The sequence below is a fragment of the Anser cygnoides genome, chromosome 34, assembly GCF_040182565.1.
Source record: "Anser cygnoides isolate HZ-2024a breed goose chromosome 34, Taihu_goose_T2T_genome, whole genome shotgun sequence".
Classification (NCBI taxonomy): domain Eukaryota; kingdom Metazoa; phylum Chordata; class Aves; order Anseriformes; family Anatidae; genus Anser; species Anser cygnoides.
In genome coordinates, this window is record NC_089906.1 from 1,586,916 (window position 1) to 1,614,525 (window position 27,610).

General features: G+C 65.1%; 4 protein-coding genes across 15 annotated transcripts; 2 read left to right on the plus strand and 2 right to left on the minus strand.

Annotated features, from left to right (window-relative positions):
* Positions 1-364: 364 nt before the first annotated feature.
* Positions 365-7,091, minus strand: MCOLN1 (mucolipin TRP cation channel 1). Of its 4 annotated transcripts, none has more exons than XM_048055346.2 (14): positions 6,969-7,091; positions 6,656-6,861; positions 5,409-5,576; positions 5,156-5,315; positions 4,894-4,981; positions 4,153-4,249; positions 3,943-4,042; positions 3,737-3,843; positions 3,334-3,483; positions 3,079-3,180; positions 2,652-2,774; positions 2,165-2,371; positions 1,914-2,044; positions 365-1,565 (listed from the first exon to the last, which is right to left on the minus strand). In XM_048055346.2, exons 1-14 carry the CDS (start codon positions 6,982-6,984, stop codon positions 1,529-1,531), a joined length of 1,692 nt encoding a protein of 563 aa, XP_047911303.2. In that variant the 5' UTR covers positions 6,985-7,091; the 3' UTR covers positions 365-1,528. The 4 variants fall into 4 exon arrangements, with proteins under 4 accessions (XP_047911303.2, XP_047911304.2, XP_047911302.2 ...); XM_048055347.2 differs by lacking the exon at positions 6,969-7,091 and adding an exon at positions 5,887-6,140 and having other exon boundaries at positions 6,656-6,782; XM_048055345.2 differs by lacking the exon at positions 6,969-7,091 and having other exon boundaries at positions 6,656-6,958.
* Positions 7,092-7,839: 748 nt separating this feature from the next.
* LOC106049439 (ultra-long-chain fatty acid omega-hydroxylase) lies at positions 7,840-11,837 on the minus strand. Its single transcript, XM_048055364.2, has 12 exons — positions 11,667-11,837; positions 11,095-11,239; positions 10,584-10,637; positions 10,383-10,510; positions 10,029-10,156; positions 9,573-9,840; positions 8,938-9,004; positions 8,726-8,855; positions 8,513-8,646; positions 8,361-8,425; positions 8,190-8,272; positions 7,840-8,100 (listed from the first exon to the last, which is right to left on the minus strand). Exons 1-12 carry the CDS (start codon positions 11,835-11,837, stop codon positions 7,923-7,925), a joined length of 1,551 nt encoding a protein of 516 aa, XP_047911321.1. The 3' UTR covers positions 7,840-7,922.
* A 59-nt stretch (positions 11,838-11,896) lies between these two features.
* On the plus strand, positions 11,897-16,579 carry PGLYRP2 (peptidoglycan recognition protein 2). 6 transcript variants are annotated; one of them, XM_066986551.1, is made up of 5 exons: positions 11,897-13,042; positions 13,996-14,832; positions 15,261-15,471; positions 15,798-16,092; positions 16,216-16,579. In XM_066986551.1, the coding sequence occupies exons 1-5, from the start codon at positions 12,853-12,855 to the stop codon at positions 16,216-16,218; spliced, it is 1,536 nt and encodes a 511-aa protein (XP_066842652.1). In that variant the 5' UTR covers positions 11,897-12,852; the 3' UTR covers positions 16,219-16,579. The 6 variants fall into 6 exon arrangements, 5 of the variants coding, with proteins under 5 accessions (XP_066842652.1, XP_047911312.2, XP_047911313.2 ...); XR_010827155.1 differs by having other exon boundaries at positions 11,897-14,832; positions 15,376-15,471; positions 15,981-16,092; XM_048055355.2 differs by having other exon boundaries at positions 11,897-14,832.
* Positions 16,580-16,719: 140 nt separating this feature from the next.
* On the plus strand, positions 16,720-27,592 carry RASAL3 (RAS protein activator like 3). Of its 4 annotated transcripts, none has more exons than XM_048055353.2 (19): positions 16,720-17,119; positions 18,528-18,927; positions 19,684-19,808; positions 19,890-19,968; positions 20,866-20,957; positions 21,044-21,126; positions 21,205-21,337; positions 21,743-21,841; positions 22,255-22,797; positions 23,450-23,594; positions 23,768-23,912; positions 24,360-24,596; positions 25,006-25,207; positions 25,358-25,461; positions 25,900-26,206; positions 26,637-26,759; positions 26,843-27,042; positions 27,196-27,271; positions 27,342-27,592. In XM_048055353.2, the coding sequence occupies exons 2-19, from the start codon at positions 18,528-18,530 to the stop codon at positions 27,492-27,494; spliced, it is 3,246 nt and encodes a 1,081-aa protein (XP_047911310.1). In that variant the 5' UTR covers positions 16,720-17,119; the 3' UTR covers positions 27,495-27,592. The 4 variants fall into 4 exon arrangements, with proteins under 4 accessions (XP_047911310.1, XP_047911311.1, XP_047911307.2 ...); XM_048055354.2 differs by having other exon boundaries at positions 20,869-20,957; XM_048055350.2 differs by lacking the exons at positions 16,720-17,119; positions 18,528-18,927; positions 19,684-19,808; positions 19,890-19,968 and adding an exon at positions 20,404-20,578.
* The last annotated feature ends 18 nt before the right edge of the window (positions 27,593-27,610 follow it).

Below are 27,610 nucleotides of genomic sequence, written 5' to 3' on the forward strand. Positions count from 1 at the left end.
GCGCCATCTTGGGCGTGGAACGAGGGGGGGGCGATGTTATCGCAGGGCGGCGGGGAGGGCGTTTGGGCCCCGGCGCCATCTTGGGAGTGGCAGGGGGAGGCCTAACCCCCACCCCGGGCACCCTCAGGGTCCTGGGGGAGACAGAGGGCACCCCGGGGGGGGGGGGGGGGGGGAGGCACCCCGGGACTGACCTCGTCCCCATGGGCATCCCAGGGTGGGCGCACCCCAGCACCAGCCCTGTCCCCAGGGGTGCCAGCACCGCCCCCGAGGTGACAGCCACCCCCCCACCGCCCCCACGCCCTCCCCGTGGCGCAGGGCACCCATGGGTGCCGGGGCAGGGCCCCACAGAGCACAGAGGCGCTGCTCTCCCTGGGTGCTTTTATTCTCCCGCTGTGGCGCCCCGAAGCCAGCCACAACTCGGGGCACGAACGCGAGCGGCGTTAGGACCAGCATCGCCCGCTGCCATCGCCACCAGGCCGCGATTTGGGATGAATTTGGCCTTTTTCAAGCCGTGCCTGGAGCCAGCAGCCCCTGGCCCCGCTCCAGTGGGGAGCAGCTGCTCGACCGCTTACAAAACCTGCCCTTGACCCGTCCGGCGCTGCGTAAACAAGCTCCGAGTGCCAAAACCCCAGCCCGAGGGAAACAAGGCAGCCGTCAGCTGGGGCACAGGGACACCGTGCAGCTCTTGTCCCACCCGTTGGAGTGGGGCAGAGGTGCAAGGGGGGACTCCTGGGGCCCTCCGGGCCTGAACAGGGCCCCAGAATGGTTAAGGGATGGTAGGACTGGAGGTGAGGAAAGGGATAAGTCCCTAAGGGGGACAAAGTGATGCTGGGCTCCACGATGCAGCCCCAAACAAGAGGCTGATGTTGCTGAGGGTCTGCAGGCCTCAGGACTAAGAACATGGACACATCCCCAGTGTCACCAAGGGGCTGCAGGGCTCAGTGACAAATGCCTCGCTGTGGGGCTTGGGGACAAACCCCCAGAGATGTCCCTTACGCAGGCAAAGGGAAGCTGGGCTCTAGGATGAGGACCAAGTCCCCCAGCGCAGCCAAAGGGCTGTGGGGTTCTGGGACAAAGCCCAAGGCTTGTCCCAGATGTGGCCAAGGGGCAGCTGGGCTTGGTGCCGAGAGGGGGGAGAAGTCCACAACACAGCCCAGGGGCTGCAGGGCTTCAGGACGAAGCCTCAGGCAAGTTCTTGATGCAGCCCAAGAGGCTGCAGGGCTCCGGGCTGAGCCCCTGAATTACAGCTGAGGGGCTACAACCGAGCCCGAGTCGCTGCCGGGCTCTAGTTCGGGATTGGGAGCACAGAGGCACGGTGTCTGCCAAAAATAAAACGGGATGAGCATCCATCTGGTCTCCTTGTCACCTGTAGGGTGTCCGTGTCAGTGCAGGGCACACGGGTGCCGTTGATCCCTGCTCCTCTGGGGCTGGTGTCGAACCCCGAGTCGGTAAAAGCAGACGGTAAAATAAATAAAAGGGCTCGTGGCCGGTAGGAGCACAAAGTGCTGCGAGTCCCTGGGATCCTCCCTCAGTTCACCAGCATCGTGTTGTCCTGCAGAGGAGCCCTGCGGGTTAATGGGGGTAAAATCGGATTAATTTGGAGAAGAAAGCTTCAAATACAGACAGCTGCAGCAAAAGGGATGCCCTGACACCCTATAAAGAAGTGGCAAACAGAGCCACGAGGTTAATGATGGGCACTGGGGAAGGAACACTGGCCATAAACCCATTGAGGGGTCCCCTAAGGACATTTTGGGGCACCGAGACACAGCTCGGGGCAGCCCAACGAGGCTGGAAATCACAACCCTTGTGACACCGGCCACGGAACCAGCAGAAAGCAAGCTCTAAAATCCTCCTCTCCCAGCACGTCGGAGGGCTTGGGGCAGGGCAGGAGCTGCAGAGCCCCCCGTGCTCACCGTTCACAGCAGCAGAAGACAGAGCAGGACGAGGCGCTGTCGCGGCGGTACTTGCCCGACTTGGGGCTGTCCTTGCATTCAGCGATGTAGGCGTGGAGCTGGGACACGGGCGTTTCGCCCTCGCACTGGTGCTGCAGGGATGGGACAGTGGAGATGAACCCCTCCGGCCTCAGTGTTGGCTCCCTGCCCCATCACAGCCACCCAAAAAAAAAGCCTGGAAGCTTTGCTCCAGCAGCTGGGTTCGGTCTCACCTTTATGGTCTCGTAGGAGCCGGTGATGAGGGCGATGAAGAGGCTGAGGACCATGTAGATGAAGAGGCTGATGAAGGTGTACAGGTAGATCTGGCTGAAGAGCCACACCAGGTAGCTGTTCTGCTGCATCTCGGCGAAGGTGACAAACATGTCGTCCCCGTTGATGAGGGAGAAGAGGCACTCGGACACCATGGAGAGGGAGCGGAACTGGGGCAGGAAGGGACAAAGAGCTGCCAGACACGTCAAGCCACCTCGTCACCCTGTCCCCTCCACTATCAGCCTGAAATCTCCCCAGAAAAACACAGCCACAGGTGCTCAACGCCCCACGAGCCGCCCCAACGCTGCTGCTCCATCGGGTGCCTCGTTTAACCCAGCCCCGTGCTAATCTCCCCCTAAATCAGGGCAGGGACTCGCCCCAGGGTGGGAGCAGCCCCCAGAGGCAGATGAAGCCCACCCAAGCCCATCTCGGAGGAGCCCGGAGCAGCACCTTGACGTGGTACGGTCCCAGCACGATCCACCCGCAGAAGCAGTAGCCCAGGTAGATGACGGCCACGCAGCAGCAGAAGCGGATGACGTTCGGGAGGGCCACCCGCAGCGTCACGATGAGAATCTGGGGGTGGAAAACGCACAGGGATTAAACTCTGCCCTCTCTGGAGGACGTCAGAAGTCTGACAGGAGGGGAAGGGGACACCCATGAGTTGGGCTAGCGGGGACAATTCCCACAAGGGTAGCAGCGAGGACTGGGGTTCAAGCACTCTGCGATTCCGAGGCGTCCAGCAGAGCAAAAAAAGGAGCCCGGGGACACACGCAGCAGCCACAGGATGGGCCCCAGCCCCACCGAGTGCCTCTGTGCTCAGGGTCAGCCCTGAAAATTGTCCCCTCGGGTCACAGGCCATCTCCCCAGAGCCACTCACGTTGTACTTCTGGAAGAAGGTGAGGTAGCGAATGACTCCGACCCAGACCAGCAGCGTGGAGGTGCCCAGGAGGATGCTGCAGACGTCGTAGCTGGCAAAGTTCTGCAGGGACGGAGGTGGCACGGGCCTGAGCCGTGACCTGTGCCCTTCCCGCGGTCCTAACAGCCCCCAGCGCCGGCCACAAGTTGGGACAGCAGCAAGAAAGGACCCTGCCTGTCCCTTTGTTACCATCTTCACCCCCCGGTGTCCCCCTACCTTGGACTCGATGCCGATCTTCATGATGGTTCCCAGCACGGTGAGGACGTCGCTGATGACGAGCAGGATGTACCAGCCGTTGAGGAACTCCATGCGGTCCGACAGGCACACGCTCTGGTTGTAGCGGCGCCGGAAGAACCGGCTGAATTCCTGCGTGGGGAGGAGAAACTGGATCCTCAAGGCGCCGCGCCGTGGTTTGCCCACTTCTCAGCACCCAGGCGGGAGCTGTGGCTTTGTTTGAACATTCCCGCGCAAGCAGGGTGTCTTTAAGACACCCTGTTTTTGAAAAAACATCCTTTTTTTTGTTGAGAAAACATCTTGGTGGCAGCTCCAGCCACCCCTACGGCTTACACAGGGGACGGCAGCTACGGTTAGCGCTGCTTCCTGCTGTCCCATCACTCACGTGCTGCAGCATCAGGCCCCGGATGATGGAGCGAGTGCAGAGGATGAAGGAGAGCGAGCAGACGAGGATCACGATGACGTCGAAGAAGAGCCGAAAGGAGTTGTCACCTGCAGGACACGCGGCGGCTCTCGTCAGCGAGGGGGGCACCGGGATGGCGGCGTGCCGGGGACCGACGCCACCTCTGTCCCGGCCAACGCAGCTCCTACCCCTGCCGAAGATGCTGGGATCTTTGCACTCCTTGATGTCAGCCCGGTTGTCGAGGCGGATTTTCACCCGGCCGCTGTGCGCCTTGTTGTCAAACGTGATCTGGGAGAGGGGGGGGGGACCGCTCGTGGAACCGGCAGCTCCTCGCACCGTGGCCTGCACCCACCCCTCCGTGCCCGCCACCAGCCCCGGTCGCCGTGCCGAGCACTCACGGTGATGGTGAAGGTGTAGCAGTCCGGGATCTCGTTGTTGATGATGGTCTGGATGTTGATGGCCTTCAGCTTGAACTGGATGGTGACATTGATGAGCCTAAGGGAGGGGACGGGCGTTAGTGTCCCTCCTGGGGCTTGTCCTGGAGGGCACAGAGCCCCATGCCAAGCCCAAAACCCAGCACTGAGGCAAAGAGCCGTCCCACTGGGGGAATAACTTCTTCAGGAGCATAAAGAAGGCATTTCCAGCTTTGGAGGACCAAAGCACAGCCGCAGCATCGGTGAATTTTACTTCCAGGGTGAGCTGCGCCACATCTCTCAGCACCAGCCCTGGTGTCCCTCCGCCTGGCACCAACCCTGGCACAAAACGGGGAAGCGGGGCCAGGGCAAGGACTTGGTGGTGTTGAAAACCTGCCTCCGGGCCACCAAAACAGCTCCAAAGGCTGGGGGAGTTTCTGGGAGGGAAACCAACCCTCGCTGCCGGTGTTGCGGGACTGAAGAGGTGCCTCGGGGCCAGCTCCGCAGCCAACGGAGCCGGAAAGCAGCTGCCTCTTGTGCAACCACCCCAGTTTCACATCTCCCTCAGCTCAAGGGTGAATTTCTTTCTGTCTCGTGACCGTTTTTAAAACAACCGGGTGCTTTTCCATCCCGGCAGCGAGCCTGGAACCCATGAAGCACGAGGAATTCCCTGCACCGGGGATGTCCCCGGCACTCAAACACCGCGGGGAAGGTAACGGCGATTACTTGTGGAATTTGAGGGTGAAGTTCTTGTAGCTGCGGTCCAGCTCTGGGGGCAGAGGATGCGTGTCCTCAGGGTCCACTCCCAGGCAGTCTGCAGGGAGGGAGAAGCACCTTCAGGGAAGCCTGAAGACCCCAGAAGACCCCTCGGTCCCTCTCAAATCCAGCGCATGGAGCAAAAAACCACCCCAGCAGCCCCCAAGCCCCCCTGGGACCCAGCGGGGGCTGCGGGACGGCTGAGCTGGGCCTCGCCATCCCCACCACCCACCGGTGACAATCTTGGGGTCGATGTTGAAGGTGTCATTGGCGGGGTCGATGCGCCCTTTGCGGTAGTACTGCTGGCACAGCATGAGGGCCGACTGGTTCCCTCTGCTCTCCCCTCGCACGTAGGCGTAGCGGCCGATGGTCTCGTTGGGAATGGCCAGGTACTGGCGAAGGAGACGCCCTCAGGGGATGGACACGTCCCCGAGCACCTCTGTGCCCCCCCCGCGCCCCCAGCCCCATCCAGGCGCGGCTCTCACCTTCTCCACGGTGTAAAACACGTGGTCGTAGAGGTCGCGCTGGGTGTAGACGGCGTAGGAGTCGTCGGCGCCGTCCACGTAGTCCTTCAAGAAGAGGTGCTTGAAGGCGACGGTGTTCTCCTCCTTGAACGTCACCACCATCTGGTTGCTGAGCCCGAAGAGGATGAGCTGACGGACACAGGGGACCGGGATCAAACCCCTGCCCCGGCAGCTCCATAAAACGGATCTGAAACACAGCCACTCCACCCCAGCGCGCTCACAGGAAGGAAAATGCCATCACCCTACGCTTGGGGTCCGCAAGGGGACAAGGGCCAGCTCCCTGTCCCACATCTCCACCTGATTTCCCCAAAACCAGTGCTCTACAGGTACCCACACGTGCCAAAAACCCTAAAAAACACGGTGGCAGAGGGGAAAGAGATCTTCCATCGGCATTTTCCCTGCCTGCGCGCCCCAAACCTTCCCCCACCCTGGTAATTACCTTGTGTTCATCAAGAAAAGCTAATTACAACCGTGTTTATCAACACGAGAGGCCGCTCGGTGGCACGAGGAGCAGGGGAAGGCCTCGGGTGGCTCTGGGTGACGCCGCGACCCCGCAAAAGGAGCGGGTCACACGGCGGCTGCTTCCTCCAAGCCTTGTGACCGCAGCTTGGCAGCGTTGGCCTTTTTTTTTTTATCCGTCCAAAGAGTCCGCGCCACTGCACCTTCCTCTCTGTTCCTCTTTTGTGGGGAACCCTGGGTGTCCCCAAACAAGTCACCCCCCCCTTCCAACCTCCAAGCTCCTCCAGGGGTATCCAGCCCCCCAAAAGCCCCGGAACCCCCTACAATGTCCCCATGCCTCCCCGGGTGTCTCCTCCTATGTCCCCACGCCCACCGCCCACCTTTTGGGGTCCCCTCCATGCCCAGAGCCCCCCCCGTGTCCCCTCGCCCAACGCTTGGGGCTGTGCTCATCTCCGAAGCACCCCCTTCCCTGCGTCCCCACGGTGCCACCGTGTCCCCTACAGCCCCCTCCTCGGTGTCCCCGTGGCCCAGAGCCCCCCAGCCCCCTGCTGCTGGTCCCAACCCTCCCGTCCCCAGTGTCCCCTTCCTGCCATCCCCAGCCCCCCTCCCCGTCCCCACATCCCCCCCCCACTGTCCCCATACCCACCGCCCCCCAGGGTCCCTCCCCCGGTGTCCCCAAGCCCCGGTGCTGCCCCTCCCCGGTGTCCCCGCGCCCCCCCTCCCGGTGTCCACCCCCGGTGCCCCCTCACCTGGACCGTGACCAGCAGGATCTTGGCCAGCTGCAGCCCCAGCTTCACGGGCCGCCTGCCCCGGGCCCGGTACTTGTCGCACGGGCTCATGAAGAAGTACTTGAGGCGGCGCCGCAGCTCCTCCTCCTCCTCCTCCTCCCCCGCCGCCGCCACCGGGGCCTCCGTCGCGCCGTAACCGGGCCCGCGGCTCAGCAGCCGCTCGGTCTCTGCGGGGAAGGGGCCGGTAACGGGCCGGGGCCGCGGCCGGGAGCGGGGGGGCCCCGCCAGCATCACCGCTCCCAGCTCCCACCCCCCGGCCCCGCTCCCCGCTCACCAGACGGGGCCGCCATGGCGCCGCCGCACCGCGGCTTCAGCCGCCCCGCCTCACGTGACCGGAAGTCGGCGGCCCCGACCTGCCGCCGCTGTGCTCGCCGCGGCCCCGCCCACCCGTCGCTAAGGGCGCCGCGGCCCCGCCCACCCGTTGCTAAGCGCACATTGGCCCCGCCCACCCGTTGCTACGCGCCCCGTGGCCCCGCCCACCCGTCGCTAAGCGCGCCGCAGCCGGCCCGCCGTTGCTATGGGCGCCGTAGCCCCGCCCACCCGTTGCTACGCTCGCCGGTGGCGCGGGGCATTGTGGGAAGGAAGGGCTGCCTCTGCTCCGCCCCCTGACCCTTGCCCGCTGGGTGACCCCTAAGGTGACCTCTGACCTGGCCTTGACCCCTGCACCCTGCGCATATCCACGCTGGGGACACGTCGGGGACAGGCTGGGGACGGGGCACGTGGCACCAGGACGTGTCCCTGCCAGGGGGCACGGCCCTGCCAGGAGGTGACAGAAGGCTCTGGGGACGCGTCCCTGCCAGGACAGGAACTTGTGGCACTGGGGGACTTGTCAGTGCCAGGAGTGTGGCACTGGGGGACTTGTCAGTGCCAGGAGGTGACACGTGGCACTGGGGACATCTCCATGCCTGGATGGCATCGTGTGGCACTGGGGGACTTGTCGGTGCCAGGAGGTGACACGTGGCACTGGGGACATGTCCCTGCCAGGACAGGAGCATGTGGCCCAAGGGGACACGTCCGTGCCACGAAGTGACACCTGGCACAGGGGGACGTGCCCACGGAGGACGGCGTCCCGTGCCCCAGGGGACATCCCTGTGACCCACACAACACGTCCCTCACCCCAACCCCATGTCACCACCACGCCACCGTCCCCGCCGTGCCACCGTTTATTCGCTGCTCAGGCCGGACGGCCACCACCTGGGTTGTCCCCGTGTCCCCACCTCCCCGTTCCTCAGGCCTCCTCCGGCAGAGGCTCCAGCCGCAGCCAGAGGCCGTCCTCGGCGCGGAGGATGAGCTCGGTCTTGCGGCGCACCGGCCTCCCCTCGTCCGGCCTCACGGCGAAGCGCGCCAGCGTCAGCGCTGCCACCACGCGCAGCTCGGCCATGGCGAAGCTCTGCCCGATGCAGTTCCTGCCACCGTGTCCCCCGGGGTCACCGTGGGCTGGGCACCCAGGTGGCGGGTGGCACACGGGGACAGCCGCGTCCCCACCGTGGCTTACCTGGGCCCGGCGGAGAAGGGGATGAAGGCCAGCGGGGACCGTCCCTGGCTGTTCTCTGGGCTGAACCGCAGCGGGTTGTAGACCTGGGGTGACAAGGACGCTGGCATGCCGTGGGGACACTGGTGACGGGGACGTCCCGCTGTCCCACAGACGTGCCAGCGGTGGCTGTACCTGGGGCTCGGGCCAGATGTCGGGGTTGTGGTGGGTCCCGTAGATGCTCATCAGGCAGATGACCCCTGGTGGAATGGACACGGGGCCGCCTTACGGACCAGGGACCGGAGGGATGGGGATGCTGGGGACGCTGGGGACACCTCATGGCCTACCCTTGGGGATGACGCGCCCGTCACGCATGGTGATGTCCTCGGTGCAGCGCCGGGACACGGCAGTGACCGGGGGGTGCAGGCGGAGGCTCTCCTTGATGCACATGGTGGTGAAGGGCAGGCAGGACAGGTCCTCCCTGGGGGGTGAAGGACAGTGGCACCGGGGTCCCTGAGCCGGGTGGCCAAGGGGACGATGACAGCGGGGGGGTCTCTCACCACTCGACCTCCACCACGTCCCTGCCCTTGAGGAGCTCGCAGGCCTCCTGGCGGCACCGCTCCTGGTAGTCGGGGTGGTGGGCCAGGTTGTAGAGCAGCCATGCCAGGCCGCTGGCCGTCGTGTCGTGCCCTGTTGGGGATGAGGAGGGGGTGAGGGGACATGAGAGTGTCCCCGTGTCCCCTCTCCGATGGCAACCTGCGGCCTCCCTCACCCTCGAACATGAAGGTGTCAGCCTCGGCCGAGATGTCCTCGTCCGACAGGGTGTTGCCGTCCTCGTCCTGCAAGGGTGAGCGTGGAGCCTGAGGGTCTCCCTGTGGCCACCGGGCCTGCCAGCCCTCCCCTTTGCCCCCATGGCCACCGGTGTCACCCCATGGCCACAAGAATATGGCCAGTCCTTCACATGGCCACCACTGTCCTCGTGGTCACCACAGTCCTCATGCCAACAGTCTGTGGCTGTCACTGGCCCCTTGGCCACTGCCATCCCATGGGCCACTGCCACCACCCTGTGGCCAACCTTTCGCATGGCCACCACCGTCCCCCTATAGCTGCCAACCCTTCCCAGGGCCACCACGATCCCCTTGGCCACCGCTGTCCTGCTATGGCTACCACCACATGGCCAATCTTCCCCATGGCTACCACCATCCTACTGGTCACCACCAGCTCCTTGGCCACCGCCATTCTCTTGGCCTCCACCATCTCCCTGTGGCCACCATCCTACCACCAACCCTCCCCATGGCCTCCACCACTCTCTTGGCCACCACCTCTTGGTCGCAACCATTCCCCTGTGGACACCACGCTACGCCCAACCCTCCCCATGACCCCACCGTCCCCATTCCCATCCCAAACCTTTGTGAGCAGCAGGAGGTCGATGAAGTCCATGCTCCTTCCCTGGTGGCTCTCCAGCCAGGCCTGGTGGCCAAGGCGGTTGAGGGCTTGGCGCCGGCGCTGCACCACGTTGGCGGTGAAGTTGTGCACGGTGGCGCAGGCGCGGGCGAAGCGGCGCCCGTCGGCCGAGAGGCGGTAGAGCCACGATGGGTGATGGAGCAGCCGGTGATGGCGCCGCACCACCAAGGTGCTGAGCTCCAGGATGGCTTTGATGTACTCGCTGGGCTGCCTGTGTGACAACAGGGGACCGCTGGGGACAGCCACCACTGTTTTTGGGGGAACACCAAAGGGACAGTGCCAGGGTGGTGGCACCCAGCTGGGGACAGAGCTGGAGCAAGGGGCGGCCCTGATGGGTGTCCAGGGAGGGATGTGATGGGGACACGGGGGCCCTTGGCGTGGGGACGGGGCCACACTCACTCCTGGCAGCGGCTGTCGTGGCTGAAGATGCACTTCTGGAGGCTGTCGAGGGTAAGGAGGCTGAGATGCTCCAGCACGTTCAGCTCTACCGCGCCCCCCGCCGCCTCCGCCGCCGCCCGCCACTTGGCCTGCGGGCAGTGGGTGACGGTCAGGGGTGGGGGTGCGGGTGTGGGATGGGGTCAGGAGCCAGGGGCCGGGTGAGGTGAAGGGTCAGGAACCGGGATCTGGGTGAGGATCTGGGTGAGGAACCAGGGTCTGGGTGCAGATTTGGGTCAGGAACCAGGGTCTGGGTGAGGATCCAGGTCAGGAACGGGGGTGTGGGTGCAGGTCAGGGTGCCGGGGGTCCGTGCTCACGTGCATGATGTGGGTGCTGCTGTTGAAGATGCTCACGTAGGACTTGAGGATGTCGAAGTGGAAGGCGGGTGTCAGCAGGCGCCGGTGCCGGGCCCATTTGTCCCCGTGGCTCAGCAGCAGCCCGTCCCCTGCGCGAGGCACCCTGTTCCATCTGTGGGGCACCCATGGGTGCTGCCCCCCTGTCCCAGGGCCCCTACTCACCCAGCCAGGGCTTGAGGAAGCCGTAGAAGAGTTTGTCCTTGGGAGCAATGAAGGCTGCAAGAGAGGGGAACGTGGGACGTCCAGTGGTGAGGGGTGGCATGGGGGGGTGGCACCAGGTCCCATGGGGGCTTGCAAGGGTCTTGGAATTCCTAAGGAGCGGGGATCCCCCCCTCTTGTGCACCCCCAGGGTGGGTGTAGCCACCACAGGATGGGTATTTGGGCACAACCAGGCCAACAGGCTGGCCACGGTGACAATTTTGAATGGGGACCCTTGGGGACAAGTTGGTGGCCACCACGGGTGCCTGGGCATAGCTGGGTCACCGAATCAGCCATGGGTGACACTTTTGGGTGGCTCTGGGGACCCTCGAGGACAGGTTGGTGGCCACCAGGGGACGGCACAGCCGGGCCACCTGCAGGTAACACCTCTGGGTGGCCCTGGGGACCCTCAGGGACAGGTCGGTGACCCCCGCCCCCCCCCCCCCCCCCCCCAGTGTCCCCCATTGTGGGCTACCTGAGGCCAGGAGCACAGGGCGGAGGGTGTCGGGGTGGAAGAGGCGGAGGACGGGCAGCCATGGTGACACCCACCAGAGGCAGCCATGGCGGTAACGTGCCACCAGCTGGTCCACGTCCTGCAGTCCTTCCTCCGTGTTCTTCCCCTGCGCCACGGGGCACCGCGGGGCTCACGGACAGCTATCTCCCTGCTATCACCCCCAAAAGCCACTGTCCTGTCCCTGCTGTCCCCCTACTGGTGTCACCACCCTGTACTTGCTGTCACCCCCAGGTGCAACCTCTCTGTCCCTCCTGTCCCTGCAATCACCCCAAGTGCCACAACCCCGTCCCTGCCATCACCCCAAGTGCCACCACCCTGTCCCTGCTTCCACCCCAAAAGCCACCACCCTGTCCCCACCGTCCCTGTTAAGTCCCGCTGCACTCTCCCTGCTGTCACCACTGGGTGCCACCACCTTCTTCCTGCTACCCCCCCCAAGTGCCACTGTCCTGTCCCTGCAACCCCTCCTGGGTGCCACCACCCTGCCGTAGCTGTCCCCCCGCCGGTGCCACTGCCCCGTCCCCGTGTCCCCTCACCATGCCGGTGTGACCCAGCAGCCAGTTGCGCCAGGGTGGCCGGGGGAAGTGGTGCAGGTGGTGACAAGCAGCCCGGAAGCGGGTGACAGCAGCCACCGCGCCCTGCAGCCACCCCAGCAGCAGGGCGAGGAGCAGGGCACCCAGGGGACCCAGCACCCAGGCGGCCACCATGGTCCCCACTCGTTGGGGACGCACTTTGGCACCCGGAACGGGGACGGGGCGAAGGTTGGGCTGGGGGTGGGGACAGAGCACGGCGTTGTCACGTGTCCCTGCAGCTGGGTGTCACCGCGCGCGTCCCAGTGTCATCATCGTGGCTTGGTGTTTCCTGGTGGCATTGTCCCCTGATGTGTCCTGATGCCACTGTGCCACCGTGTGTGTGCGGGTGGCATTGTCCCCTGACACGTCCGGGTGGCATTGTCCCCGCCACGCATGTCCTGGTGGCTTCATGCCGTGACGTGCCCTGGTGGCATTGTCCCCCACATGTGTCCTGGTGGCATTGTGCCCCCCGTGCACGTCCTGGTGGCGTCATGCCCCGGCACGTCCCGGTGGCACCGTCATGCCCTGACAGGCCTGCTGGCAGCGTGTCCTGGGTGCTGGGCCACCCATAGCATGCTGCAACCCTGCCACCGCACCCATGGGTGCTCCGGCCACCCACAGCATGGCGCAACGCTCCCACCGCACCCATGGGCGCTGGGGCACCCTCAGCGTGGCACCCATGGGTACTGGGGCTGCTGGGCACGGGGAGGGGGGCACCCAAGGCTCCTACCTGGAGGGTTTTAGCCCCACCCCCTGGCGGGGACCCAGTTTAACCAGTAGTGCAGGAGGTGGGGGAACTGGGAGGGGGAATGGGGCTGTGGAGTTGGTGCACACACATGCACACATAAGTGCGCACACACATGCACACACATGCAATCACGTGTGCAAACACGTACACCTCTGCGCACGCATACATGTGTACACGTTATGCGTGCACTCTCCATGTGCACTCACACGTGAGCATGCATATGTGCGTGCACACACGTGTACACACACCCCGTGGACACACCCATGCACACACACGCACGTGTGCACACGCATCGCATGAACACATGCGCAGACCCCCTGCCGAGGCTCCACCCCATGCACGTGCACGCCGCCTTGCACACACACACGCGTTGCACACGTGAGCTGCCCACACAACACACACATGCCACACGCGGGTGCCACCCCCCGGAGCCCGTGTTCCATCCCCCCCCCCCCCCCCCCCCCCAGCGGCCACTGTGCCCTGGTGTGGGGACAAAGTCCGTGCGATGCATTGACCGGGGGCCGCATCCTGCCCTGCGCCATGCTCCCGTGGCTCGTCATGGCGCTCAGCGTCTGCGCCCGGCTGGGCACAGGTAGGGGGACACCCCGTGACAGCATGTCACGACAGGCCACAACACGTCCCAACACGCCGGGACACGCCGCAACATGCCATGGCTCCGCCGCACGCGTGTCGTGGCTGCTCACGCGACCGCAAGCCCCTTTTCTGGCCAAAACGGCTCCAGTCACGCTTCTTTTTTCCCTAATTAGTGAGATTTTAGCCCTAAATCAAGGCAGGTTGAGCGTCCGGGGGGGAGGGTGTGTGTGTGTTTGGGGGGTGCCCCCAGTTTTGAGTGCATTTTGCTTCAGTCGGGCTCTGGGTGCTCATACTGGGTGCTGTCACCTTGTTTTGGGGTGCTTTTGCCCTTTTCTGGGTGCTTTTCCCCTTTTCTGTGTGCCTTGGCCCTACTCCAGGTACTTTCACGTTGCTCTCTGGTTGCATTTGCCCTATTTTGGGTGCATTTGCCCTATTTAGGGTGCATTTGCCCTCTTTGGGGTGCATTTACCCTGCTCTGGCTGCTTTTGCCCACCTCTGGGTACATTTGCTTGGATTTGGGGGCTTTTCCCAATTTTTTGGGTGCTTTTGCTCTTTTCTGGGTGCCTTTGCCCTGTTCTGGCTGCATTCACCTTTCTCCGGGTGCATTCACCCTTTTTTGGGTGCATTTTTCTGGGTGCTTTCCGACTGTTCTGGGTGCTTTCCCTCTGGTTTGGGTGCTTTCCCTCTGGTTTGGGTGCATGCATCCTGCTCATTTCTGGGTGCGTTTGTCCCATTTTGGGTCCATTTGCTCTTCTCTGGCTCCTTTCACCCACCTCCTCGTGCCTTCACCCCACATGGGTGCCTTTTCTCTTTCCTGGGTGCTTTCACCCCATTTCACACACAGTGTGGGTGCAACTGCCTCATTTTGGGTGCATTTCCTCCGTTCCGGGGGCTTTCCCTTCCCAATTTTGGGTGCGCCTCCCCCCACCTGCCTCCATCCCCCCCTTCCAGCTCTCCCCCCGCGCCACATGGACACGGTGGTGCAGATCGTGGAAGCCCTGGAGGCCGCCGAGGACCTCAGCCTGCTGGAGCTGGCTCGGGCACTGGGGAGCTGCAGCACCCCTGGGTGCCGCGCCGTGCTGGGGGACCCCCCCGCCGCCCCCCCCGCCGTGCCGGCGCTCAGCCCCGAGCAGTGGGCGCTGCTCACCCAGCTCCTGCACCCCGACCCCACGGCGCCTGAGCGCGGCGTGGTGCTGGCACCCGACGGCTCCACCGTGGCCCTCGCGCCGCTGCTCACAGGCGTGGAAGTGGGGCTGAGGCGGGCGGCGGGGTGGTCCAGCCCCATGCCCGAGCCCCCCGCTGCCCTCGATGCCCTCTACGCTGTCACCATCACCGAGGCGTTGGGGACGGCTTTCCTCTTGGCTCGTGCCCACAACCACAGCGGGGCCACCCTGGGACCCGACGGGTGCTGGGACGACGTGGAAAACCCCCAAAGCTTCACCCTGCTGGGTCCCCCTTCGCCCGTCCCTGAGGCCATTGCCAATGGGGCACTGGATGGGGTGCTGCTGGGTGCCCGCTTGGCCGAGGCACCCGTCCCGCTCGCCCTCCTGCTCCGGAGCTATTACGGGACAGACAACGGCACCGCGAGCGGACGGCCACTCAGCAGCTACCGGCGCCGGGATTTTGGGGCGCTGACGGGGCTGAAGAAGCTAGAGGAGGAGGTGGTGGCGATGCTGCGCCTGCTCCGGGTGCTGCCACCCACCCGAGGGCTCTTGGAGGACGTGGATGAAGAGGAGGAGGTGGCCATCGCTCGCCAGGCAGCGTGGGACTTCATGGAGACCTATGTCGGTAGGGAGGTGGCACCCCCCAGAAAGAAAAGTTGGGTGGGATGGAGGGTGCTGGGTGCCAGGATGGGTACTGGGCATGGGTGGGGCTTGGGGCACCCGGTGTCACCCCAGTGGAGGTGTCATTGTCAAGGTCTGAGGGCCAAGTGGTGACACAGGGACTGGCGTGGCTGGACACCACTGTGTTCCCAGGAGGGACGCTGGTGTGTCCCCAGATGGCGGATCCCCAGCTGGCCACCACCATGTCCCCTTGAATGGCCACCACCATGTCCCCTTGGATGGACACCACCGTGTTCCCTGGAGCGGGTCCCCTGGGACAAAGCCACGTCCCCAGCCAAGGGCAGATGCTCCACGTCCCCAGGACCACGCGCGTCCCCTGCTGCCCGTGGGACGGGGCAAGTCCCCGCTGCCACCACCTGCCTTCCCTCGCAGAGTGCCCGGCCATCGTCCCCCGGTGCATGTGGGGCGCCCGTCCCTACCGGGGCACCCCCAGACCCCTGTCCCTACCCCTGGGCTCTGTCTACATCCACCACACCTTCGTGCCCAGCACCCCGTGCCGCACCTTCGCCGCCTGCACCCACGCCATGCGCTCCATGCAGCGCTTCCACCAGGACACCCGTGGCTGGGATGACATCGGCTACAGGTGAGACCAATGGTACCATCACCCTGCTGCCATCCCCGTCACCCCACCGCGGTCCTCGTCACCCTGCCACGGTTCCCGTCACCCCACCATGGTCCCCATCACCCCACCGTGGTCCCTGTCACCCCACCGTGGTCCCCATCACCCTGCCACAGTCCCTGTCACCCCACCGTGGTCCCCATCACTCTGCTGCGGTCCCTATCACACCGTCATGGTCCCCGTCACCCCACCATGGTCCCCGTCGCCCTGCCACAGTCCCTGTCACCCCATTGCAGTCCCCACCACCCAACTCCATGCACCTTGTGCTAACCGCCCTTGGGTGCCCGCAGCTTCGTGGTGGGCTCGGATGGGTACCTGTACCAAGGTCGGGGGTGGCACTGGGTGGGTGCCCACACCAGAGGCCACAACACCAGAGGCTACGGCGTGGGCTACGTGGGCAACTTCTCGGCCACCCTGCCCGATCCCGACGCCATCGCCTTGGTGCGCGACGGCCTCCTGCCCTGCGCCGTCAGGGCCGGCCGGCTCCGCCACGACTACACCCTGCGCGGCCACCGGCAGGTGGTGAACACCAGCTGCCCCGGTGACTCCCTCTTCCAGGAGATCAGGACCTGGCGTGGCTTTGAGGTGGGCACCGGCTTCCGCGGCATCTCCTGGGGGTGGGGGTTTAGGTGGTCTGAGCCCCCCAAGGCCGGAGGTGGAAGCAGATTCGGTGTTGGGACTGCCCGTGGGTTCTGCTCTCCTTCGCAGTGAGGACTGGCCTCCGAGGGTGCTGCTCTGGGTGGGTGCTCTGGTCTGGATGGGTGCTGGTCTGGATGGGTGCTGCTAAGGTCGGATCCTGGTCTGGACGGATGGTGGTGGACACCGCTTTGGATGGATGCCGGACAACGGACACCAGCTGGACCCCGGTCCAGACAGACAGATGGACGCCAGCCCGGATGGACACCGGTCCGGGTGGGCACCCAGGGGATGCCAGCCCAGAAGGACCCTGCCCCAGAATGTCCACGGCCCCGAAGGACACCGGCCCGCACGGGTCCTGCCTTGGTCCCACTGGCCCAGCGGACCATGCCCTAGCCACAAGCACCCCCCTAATAAAGTCAGTGCCAGGACAGCAGCTCAGCCCCTGGGGAGAAAGGGGAAACTGAGGCATGGGGTGGTGGGCGGCTGTGGGGTCCCGCACCCCTGCGTGGGTGTGCACGTGCACACGCGTGACCTGTGCCCATCAGGACAGCCCAAGCTTAGCCCACCTTGGAGACCCCCAGGCCCCCACCCTGGCCCCAGCTGGGGTCGCCCACCCTCCCCACCCAGCCCCCAGAGGTGTCCACGCACCACCCCACGCTGTGGTGCTCCAGTGCTACCGGCTCTGCCACCTGTTCACTCTGAAACCTAATGATGGCCTTTAAGCTGGACGTACATGACTGGCCTCCGGCGTTTCCCGAGTGCCTGACGGAGGGCCTGGCGTGGCTCTCCCGGCTCGGTGCCCCCTGGGGCCGTGGCCGAGCGTGATCTGGCCGGGCTGGGTGCACCGATAACATCAGCGGGGCAGAGGCGGAGGTGAGGGTGTGACTGAAACTCCTGCCTGGTCACATGGGGAAGCCACGGCAGGAACCGGGGCGGCCAAGCCCGGGTGCTGAGGAGGCAGCAAGCGGCCGAGGTACGGCGGGGCTGGGGGGGTCCACAGGGAGGTGGCACCCTGGGGTGATGCTCCAGCCTCGGGAGCAGCCGGGGCTGGGGGGGGAGCCAAAGGGGGGGGGGGGTGCCAGCATGGTGTGAAGCAGCTCTCTGCTGAGCAAAGGGTGCTCCATGGGTGCTGGGGGTGCTGGAGGGTGCTGCTAGCTGGGGAGAGAGGAGTGAACCCCAAAAGCACCGGCACTACCCCAAGCTCTGGGGCACCCTCCCCAGCTCGGCACTGGGGTGCGGGCATCCCAAATTGGCGGGCGCCTGCAGCTCACTTCCACCCTGCGGGTGCCCCCCCAAGGAAGCTGTGGGGTGCAACCAGCACCACGGTAGCACCCCCCCCCGCCTTGGCCTGCACCCACCCTGGGGTGCTGGGTGGGGGTGGGGGGGGGTCACCCATCCCCGGAGCCCCTCCCCGGCAGGCGTGGGGCGCGCGCAGGGTGCAGGTGCCGGGAGGAAATGCCGCGGCGGCACGGCCGCGATGGCGACGGAAACATCTCCGGCACCCGCCTGCGCCTGGGGCCGGGGTGGCTGCAGGGCCACCCACCCGGCTGTCACCCTAACCCGGTGTCACCGCACCCCAGTGGCACCATATCCTGCTGCCACTGCGCCCCAGCACGGAGGGGTGCGGGGGGTGGCGTGGGTGCGGGGTCTGTGGCACCGCGTCAGCCACCCCGTGAGCGCGGGCACCCATGGAGATGGGGAGCCCCTTGTCACGTGGGGCCACCCCACAGCCACCAGCACCCATCCTGAGCTGTCATCCCACCCTGGAGGGTTTCACACCCAGGTGTCTCCATCTAGGCAGCCCAAGCTGGGCGCCCCACTTTGGGCACCCCCAGCCAAGCACCCCCTATTTGGGTCCCGTTATCCAGGGCACCCCAGGGTGCTGGATTGGGGTGTCCCGGTGTGGGTCCTTGGACAAATAGGGGTGCCTGGAGGAGGGTGCCAAGAAATGGCTGCCTGGATGGGCGTGATGGATGGGGGGGGGGCCAGGCAGGGGCACCCAGGTGAGCTGTCTGGATACAGGCACCCAAATTGGGGTGTGCAAATGGGGTAGCAATATAGGGGTGCCCCAATAGGGCGACATGGTAGGGGGTGTCCAGATAGAGCCCCACTAGATGAGGGCACCCAGATAACAGTGCCCAGATGGGGGTGCCCCAGTAGGGATGCTTGGAGAAGCGGGGTACCCAAATAGGGGTGCCCACATAAGGGTGCCCCAGTAGGGTTGTGTGGACAGGGGCACCCAAACAGGGATTCCTGGATGGGTGCACCTCATTGGGGGTGCCAGCCAAGGGTGCCCTCCCCACCACCACCACCCCAGGTCCCCACCCCAGCCCGTGGGCGCTCCGGTGGCCGTGGCTCATGGGGCTCTCCCCATCCTGCAGATGGAAGTAGAGAAACCCCCAGTGGCAGTCGAGACGCCGACGCTGCTGAAGACCTACAAATGGCGAACGGCAGCACCCGTGGGTGATCGGGAACCTGAGCGGGCCACGGGTTCCCCGGGCAGCCGGCGCTGGACCCGGCTGCAGGGCTGGAAGCGTTCCTACAGCCAACCCGAATCCGATGGCCCCGATGATGCAGCTGGAAAGGGAGCACCCAAAGCCAGCACCCGCCGGTCCCTCTTCCAGCGGGCTTTCTCGGCCCCCTCCAAGGTGGCCAAGGAGCCACGGAGCCCCGAAGGTGGCAAGGCCACCCTGCAGAAGTATTTGCGCTCCATGTCCAAGAGAAAGGGCCATGGGGAGAGCGGTGCCAGGGCTGAGCGGGCGCACCGTGATGCGCTGCCAAGTACGGGGGTGCTGGGGGGTTAGGGTGCGGGTGACGGGTGCTGGGGAGGGGGTGATGGTGGTGGGCGATGGGTGGGGAAGGGGGGGTTGAGGGTGATGGGTGGCGGGCAATGGATGTGGGAGATGGTCTGGGAGGAGGTGGGTGGTGGGTTGGGGGCAAGGGGTGGCAAGTGGGTTATGGGTGATGGGGTGGGGGCGATGGGTAGTGAGGGGTGGTGGAGACCACCGCGGTCTGGGGGGCGACGGGTGATGGGTGATGGGTGGGTGATGGCGAGGGGCACGGGGGCTGTGAGCTGGGCCGTGATGTGGGGGCAGGATGTGGCCAGGCTTTGCTGGTGCTGGGTGGGGGGCACCCATGGGGGCAGGATGGCTGGGTCCCTGCGTGTGACCTGTACAGGGTTTGGTAGTGGCCACGTGTGACCCAGCATTGCCACACTGATGGTGGCATGGCCACAGCTGCGTGTCCCCTGGCATTGCCACCCTTGTGGTGGCACCTCCACAGCCACATGTCCTCCAGCATCACCGCACCCCTGGTGGCACAGCCATGGCCACATGGCTCCTGGCATCACAGCACCCACGGTGGCACAGCAGTGGCCCCGTGGCCCCTAGCAACATCACCCCAACCACACTGTGGCCCCATGTGCCCTGACTTTGTCACACCTATAGTGGCACAGTCACAGCCATGTCCCCTGGTGCCACCATGCTGACCATATGAGTGCCCTTTGGGTAGTCCTGACACCCTGCTCTGCACCCCCAGCCCCAGAGAGCACCCACGGCACACCAACAATCCCGCTGGCTCCGGCACCCGATGCGCCAGTGTGGGACGTCTCCAACTTCTCACTGGTGGATGGACAGCTGATCCACGTGGGCAGGGACGAGGAGGTGAGGACATGGGGACCCCAGGGCACCCTGGGGTGCACAGGGTGCTGGAGGTGGTGGTGCCTGAACCAGCTGTGCCGTCAGGCTTCGTGCAGGAGCAGGAACCGGACCGGGAGCTCCGAGAGCACCAGCCTGCACCCAGGGGGTGGCAGGAGGGACACCGGTGAGCTGATGACATGGGGCATTGGCAGGTGCTGGTGCAAGCTCTGGCACAGCTCCTGTGCATGGAGCCTTTGGGCCATGCGCCGTGCACCGTGCACCTTGCCTTGCACCACGCACCATGCACCACATACCACACACCACGCCATGCATCGTGGCCACGCGCTGTGCGACGCCTTGTGCCATGTTCCGTGTTATCCAGCATGCCACGCACCACCCCGTGCCCTGTGCTGTGCACCGTGCCATGCACCCCACGCTGCACCATGCCCCGCGCTGTGCTCCGTGCTGTGTACCACACCGTGCTCCACACCGTGCCCTGTGCCGCGTGTCATGCATTGTGCACCGTGCCCCACGCCCCGTGCCCCACGCCGTGCCCTGTGCCATGCCCCCTCACCTTGCACCACATGCCGTGCACAACACCGAGCGGGGGGCCTGGAGGAAGTCCTCCGTGCAAGGATGCCGGGTGCCGTCACTGCTTCCTCCACACTGCTGCGTGTGCTGATCCGGCCGATAAGCACTTTCGGCTTCCTCCCCACACCCCCATCAGCACGGGCAGGCGCCACCGCTGCCAGCCATGGGCCCCCGCCGCTGGCTGCTCTGCACCGCGCAGGGAGGTGAGTTCCCCCTCCCCGCTCCCCCCCAGCCCCTCTGCACCCTTCTGCCTCACGCCCACGAGCAGGCTGCACCCAAGGCTTGGCTGAATTTTGGGGCTACAGGTGGGCATGATTTGGCACCCAGAGCCTCCGGGGGCAGGAGGACTCCTTCCTACCTCCTGCTTCGGTTGATGTTTCCCAGGGCGGTGGGGGGGGGGGATTGGGCCATATCCTGCCCCCTGCACCCTCCCATGGTGTTGAGGGGCTGGGGGTGCACATAAGGGGGGAGCTGATGTGGGTGGCTCCAGCAGACCCGGCCGCGGAGGAGAGAAACACACGGGCAGCAGGGAAAGGTGCTGACAGCGATGCTTCGGCCACCTCCCAGTTCAGCAATGTCAAGGTGGGCGTCCCGGTCCCGGTGCCACGTTGGGTGCCCTGCTGCACACAGGAGGTCGCATGGCATCCATCCCCTTGTCCCTAAACCAGGGCCTGCTGTGGAAGCGGCTCCGGGATCGGAAAGGGCGCGCAGTGCCCAAAACCGAGATGATGGCAGTGGCTGATGGCGAGAGGTACGGCCCCATGGAGGGTGGCGGGGACAATGGTGGGGACACCAGGGAGAGCCCCTGGTGGCACCCATGTCCCCTCAGAACCCCGAGCCATAGCGGTTCGCGTGAGTCCCTGCTGCCAGCACCGAGTGCTGCCGAGCTGGACCTCACCGGGGACAACGTCATCATCCGGCCCGTGCACGGCAGCATCGTGGGCGAGAAGTTCTGCTTCCAGGTAATGGTCTGGCCACACACCTGGGGTACCCTTGGGAGGTGGCCAGGGCACCCAGGGCACCCTGGAGGGGGAGCCAGAGCATCCAGGATGTCCTGCACGGGAATCCCAGACATCCTGGAGAGACACCCAGGGCACCCAGGGCACCCAGAAATCATGGCCATGCACCCAGGACACCCTGGAGGAGCACCCAGAGCACCCCAAGCACCCCAACATAATTCCTTGTCTGGCTCCTGGGGCACCCAGGACACCAAGGGCACCCTGCCCAAGCCCCCAGGGGATCCCCACTGGGCACCCGGAGCACCCTAGCACAGCCATAAGCACCCAGACGACCCTGACACAGGTCCCAAGCCAGGACCATCCCTTGGGCACCCCAGGGTGCTTTCCTGACACCTTCCCTGCACCCAGATCATCACTGGTGAGGGCAGCCGGTCCTTCGGCTGCACGTCCTTGGCCGAGCGTGACCGCTGGATCGAGAACCTGCGCCGGACCGTGCAGCCCAACAAGGTGGGACTGCGGGGATGGGCACCCATAGGACACCCCCGCCACCCCCAGGGACACCCCCCTAGAATACTGAGTGTGGGTCCTGTCCCCAACCATGCTCCCTTTTGTCCTGAGGGTTTGGCTGTCCCCCATGTCCTGCTTCTGTCCCCTGTGTTCCACCCTGTCCCTGTCCCTCCACAGAATTCCCTGTCCCCTCCTGTCCCCATATCCCCTCCAGTCCTCAGTGTCCCATCTTGTCCCCATGACCCCTCCAGTCCCTTGTCCCCTCCTGCCCCAGTGACCCCTCCCATCCCTCCATGTCCCCTCCTGTCCCCATGTCCACTCACAAAACCCCCATGCCGTGTCCCCCCAACACCCCCACTGACTTTATGTACCCTCTTACCCATGACCCCACGATTCCCCCCCTGCCCCCCTAGGACAACTGCGAGCGGCTGGAGCTGGCGCTGAGCCTGTGGGTGTACGAGGCGCGGGACCTGCCACCCCGGCGCCGCCTCCGCTGTCACCTCCACCTGGATGGCGCGCTCTTTGCCCGCACCACCGCTAAGGTGGCCGGTCCCGATGGCGAGCTCTTCTGGGGCGAGCTCTTCCAGCTGGCCGCCCTGCCGCCTGCTCGTGCCCTCACCCTCGCCCTCTGCCGCGATGACCAGGGCCACCCCTGCCAGACGGTGGCATCTGTCACCGTCCCCTTGGCAGAGCTGGCAGCCGCCCGGCAGCCCCTGGAGCGCTGGTACCCACTGAGCGGCCATGGCAGCGGTGAACGGGTGCCGTCGGTGCGGGTACGCGGGCGCTACCGGGAGGTGCGAGTGCTGCCCATCGTACGCTACAAGGAGTTGGCCGAATTCATCACCTTCCACTACCGGGAGCTGTGTGCCCACCTGGAGCCCACCATTGCCGTGCGGCACAAGGAAGAGCTGGCCGGCGCCTTGGTCCATGTCTTGCAGAGCACTGGGAAAGCCAAGGTACAGCAAGTGATGACCGAGGTGTGGTGGACGCGGTGGTTGGCGTGGGATGGGGATGAGATGGGTGTTGCCTGGGGTGTCATGGATGTAGCAAGTTGGCATAGGAAAGGGGACAAGATGGGTGTTGTTGGAGGTCCCATGGGCATGGAGGGTTGGCCATGAGACAGGCGTTGCCCATAGTGGCATGGGCATGGAAGGCCAAGACAAGAGAGGAGTTGAGGTAGGCATGGTGAGTTGGGGTGAGATGGGTGCTGCCTAGTGTGGCATGGGCATGGTGGGCTGAGGGTGCCAGGAGACCTGGGCATTGTCCAGGCAATGATGCTTTCAGATAGGTGGGATGGCATGGAAGGGGTTGGTTTGGGATGGGTTGAGTTGGACTGTGTTGGAAAGGGGTGGGATGGATGGGATAGGATGGGTGGAATGGGGTGGATGGGTTCGATTGGGTCGGGTCGGGTTGGGTTGGGTTCGGTGGGGCTGGGTTGGGTTGGACTGGGTTGGGATGGCATGGCATGGTACTGTGAGTGGGATGGAATGGGATAGGATGGGAAATACAGTTTGAGGGGATTCCAGGGGATCCAGGCACTGCCCGGGCTGGGGTTGCAAAGTCACGTTGGGCCCATGGGTTGAGCCCCTCGACATGGCCACCCCACAGGCGTTCCTCATTGACCTTGGCGTGGCCGAGCTGGACCGCTTTGATGATCGGGAGGCGCTGATCTTCCGCGAGAACACGCTGGCCACCAAGGCCATTGATGAATACATGAAACTCGTGGGGGGCAAGTACCTCCAGGACACGCTGGGTATGGCTGGGCATTAAAGGGCTTTGGGGGCATTACGGGGTGCAGAGCATGGGCAGGATGTTATGGGGCATTTTGGGCTGCAGGACACCCCCAGGACATCCCTGGGGGCTTGTCACAGCCATGCACGTGGTGGTGGCCAGCCGGTCCCTCACCGCATGTCCCCTGGTGCCCAGGTGAGGCCTTGGCCCAACTCTGCACCTCAGACGATAGCTGTGAGGTCGATCCCAGCAAATGCGCTGGCCCCGACCTCTCCGACAACCAGAACAACCTGCGGCAGGTCTGCGAGGAGACCTTCCAGCGCATCGCCACATCCTGCGAGTGAGGGACAGCCCTTGGGTGGGCACGGGGCTGGCCACGGGGTGGGCACCTGCATAGGCGTGGGCTTGGGGACAGGAAAGGTGTTGGGCAATGGCACAGGCAATGGGACGGGCATGGAAGAGGGCATGGGGACAGTCACCATCAGGAAGACCCGGGGATGGGCTTGGGGATGGGCATGGGAATGGGCCCTGGCACTGGGATGGACATCGGGAAGGACATGGGGACAATTCTGGGGACAGACATGGGGGACAGGAATGGAGAAAGGCACCATGCTTGGGATGGACACGGCAATGGGCATCGGGAGGGACGTGGGGACAAGTCTGGGACAGACACAGGAGACCAGCACAGGGACGAGCTCAGGCATGGCGGGCACCACGTCCCACAGCACATCCCAGTGGCACGTGGGGGGACTTCAGGGCCACCCACCCACCCCGTCTCTCCCTGCAGAGCCTTCCCAGCAGAGCTGGGCGAGATCTTCGCGGCATGGCAGGAGGAGTGTGCAGCGCGGGGCAAGGTGGCCATCGGGCAGCGCCTGGTCTCGGCCTCCCTTTTCCTGCGGTTCCTCTGCCCCGCCATCATGTCCCCTAGTCTCTTTGGCCTCGTCCAGGAGTACCCGAGTGAGGCCACCGCCCGCACCCTCACCCTTGTGGCCAAGGTCATCCAGAACCTGGCCAACTTCACCACGTACGTCGCGGCACACCACCGGTACTGGTGGGGAGGGAGGTCCCCATGGGGCGGCGTTGATGTTCCCTACAGCCTGTGTGGCACATGCCATAGAACAGCTGTGGAGCAGTAGGGATGTTCCCAACATACCGTGAGGCCACATGAGATGGGGCAGCTAGAACCTCTCCTCCGTGCCATGGGGCAGCAGAGACGGATCCTACATCCTACAGGGCACCAGGGATGTCCCCTGCATGCCACGGGGACATGGCAGTGCCTTCACCCGTGTCCTGCCCCATGGACAGGGTGGTGACTCGTTTTGGGGACATGGCAGTGACTCAGTCCATGATCCCAGAGGTGGCCTGGCCCATGATTCAGGTGGAGGCCCAGCCCATCAGCCGGCCCACCAGTGACACGCCATCACGCTCTCCAGGTTTGGCGAGAAGGAGGCCTACATGGGCTTCATGAACGAGTTCCTGGAGCACAACTGGAGCACCATGACGGCCTTCCTGCAGAGCGTGGCCAACCCCGAGAGCAGCGTCCACATGGCCACCTATGATGGCTATGTGGACCTGGCCCTGGAGCTCGCCACCCTCCACCTCCTGCTCTGTGACATCTTCTCCAGCCTGGACCAGGTGCCACTACCCATGCGTGTCCCCAACGGTGGCTGGTGACACCGGCCACCTTCTTCTCCCCAGGCGCAGAGCTGGGTTCTCGCTGCCACGTGTGTCACCTGCCCTAGGGCCACCCAACGTCCCCATAACATCCCCGTTTTGTCCTGGCAGGCCACTCAGGAGGAGCTGGAGCCCCTGCCCACCATCCTCAATGCCATCAGGGAGGGCACCCCTGTCCCTGTCTCCGTCCGGCTCAGCTCCACCACGGAGCGAAGGTACCAGGGGGTGGACAGGAGACACACACATGGCCAAGGTGGACGTGTGGGGCCAGAAGGGTGACACTGGGAGCCATTTGGGGTGGTTCTGTTCCTGGTTGGGTCCAGGGTGACTCTGGGTTTGAGGTGACTGATCCCAGCTGGGTCCCTGGTCAGGATGACTCTGGTCCAAGCTGGCTTCCAGGGTTGGTTCAAGGATTTAAGTTTCTGCTATCAGCTGGGTTTGGGGGAGACTTCTGGTCCAGGCTGGGTCCAGGGGATGTTTCTGGCCCCAGGTGGGTTTAGGGGCTGTTTCTGCTCTTGGGTGGGTCCCCCAAATGGTTGCAGATAGCTTTAGGACAGCTCTGGTCCTGGTGGGACTTGGGGTGGTGCTGGTCCCTCCTGGGTCCAACACCTCCCCGGTGCCCACCCGTGCCACCACCCCATCTCCTTGCCCAGCATGGCGGAGAGCCACAAGCCGGGCTTCGTGCCGCCGCGGGACCTGAGCAAGCACAGCCCCCTCATCAAGAGCCAGTCGCTCATCAGCATCCGCCGCGTCCGCAGCCGCGAGGACGGGACTGAAGCGGAGCCAGCACGGGCGCCGTCCCCGCGTCCCAGCCGGGAGCGGAGGAACGTGCAGCGCACCCAGAGCGTGCCAGCGCAGAACAAAGCTGGCCGCCGCATGCGCAAGCAGAGCAGTGCCGAGCACGTGGCGGAGCCGCAAGGCGAGGACACCCCGAGGCCCTCTGGCCCTCACGATGCCACGGTGAGCCAGCTCCTGGGGGTGCTGCAGCACCGGTGGCACCGTGGGTGGCACCCCGTGGGCTGTGGGGACGCCTTGAGGGTGGCAGCGCCATGGGGACCTTTTGGAGAGGGATCACGGGGAACCTTGGGGGATGATGGGGCCAGGGGATCTCTCAGGACAGGACCGTGGGGTCACTTTGGGGATGGCAGGGACAATGGAGCCATGGGGTTCCTTTGGGGACGGCAAGGCCATGGGGAACGTTTGCGGTAGTATCATGGGGACCCTTTGGGGACACGGGACCATGGAGACCCCTTGGGGATCACAGGGTCTTGGGGACCCCTCAAGAGAAGACCGTGGAGACCCTTTGGGGGCGACAGGCCCCCTTTGCGCAGCACCCACCCTGCTGCGCACCCAAGGGTGCCCACGCTGACGGGTGCCACCGGTGCCACAGGGACGCTCGAAGCTGCGCTCGTCAGTGTCACTGCCACGTAAATCCACGGTGCCGTGGCAGCGCTATGCCGAGGAGGCGGCGGCGGCCCAGGGCGAGCTCTACGCCATCCGTCCCCTGGAAAAGGTAGCCCTGGGGAGGGTGGCACCCACCCTGGCCCGCATGGGACTTCCTCCTGACATCTGCCCTCTTGTCCCCCCTCCCCCCAGCACGGGCGGCTGATCGAGGCACTGGGGAAGGAGGTGGCGGAGAGCCGGGAGAAGCTGCGGCTGGCAGAGGTGCGGGCAGGCGAGCTGGAGGCTCAGCACCGCGGGCTGCGGCAGGAGCAGGGCCAGCACCGCGAGCAGCTCGAGCGGCTCCACCAGCAGCTGGAGGAGGCCAACGCGCGCTTGGCCAACCTGGGCGCCAGGTGGGTGTCCCCAAAGCCTGGGTGGCCTCAAAGCCTGGGTGTCCTCAAAGCCTGGGTGGCCCCAAAGTGGAGCCCAGCACCTGGCTCTCCAGACCCCAAACCTCTGTCAGCTCCTGGTGGGGGTCCGGGCTCATCCCCGGCTCTAAATTTTAGATTGACGGCGGCTGAAGGCACGCGGAAGAAGGACCTGGAGAGGCTGAAGGCCAGCGAGGAGAAGGGCAGAGCGCTGGTAAGAGCTCCAGGAGCCCCGGAGCTTGGGACGGGGACGTGTGGCGGGCACTGACGCTGTCCTCTTGCAGGAGAGCCGGCTGTTGGCGCTGGAGCGGGAGAACGCCGAGCTGCGGGGTGCCATCGCCCAGGTCCTGGGCCACCCGGGCAGGACGGGATGCCGGCCCCTGGGGACACAGAGCTGGGACGAAGGCGGTGAAGACGCCCAAGCCACCAGCGTGTAAACGGCGCCTGGGGCCACCGTTTCCAAAGGCTGTTTGATCCAGATCTCAGCGGGTTTCCTGTCCCCAGAGAATAAACAGCGTTGGCATTGCCGTGACAAGGCGCTTGTAGTGTCACC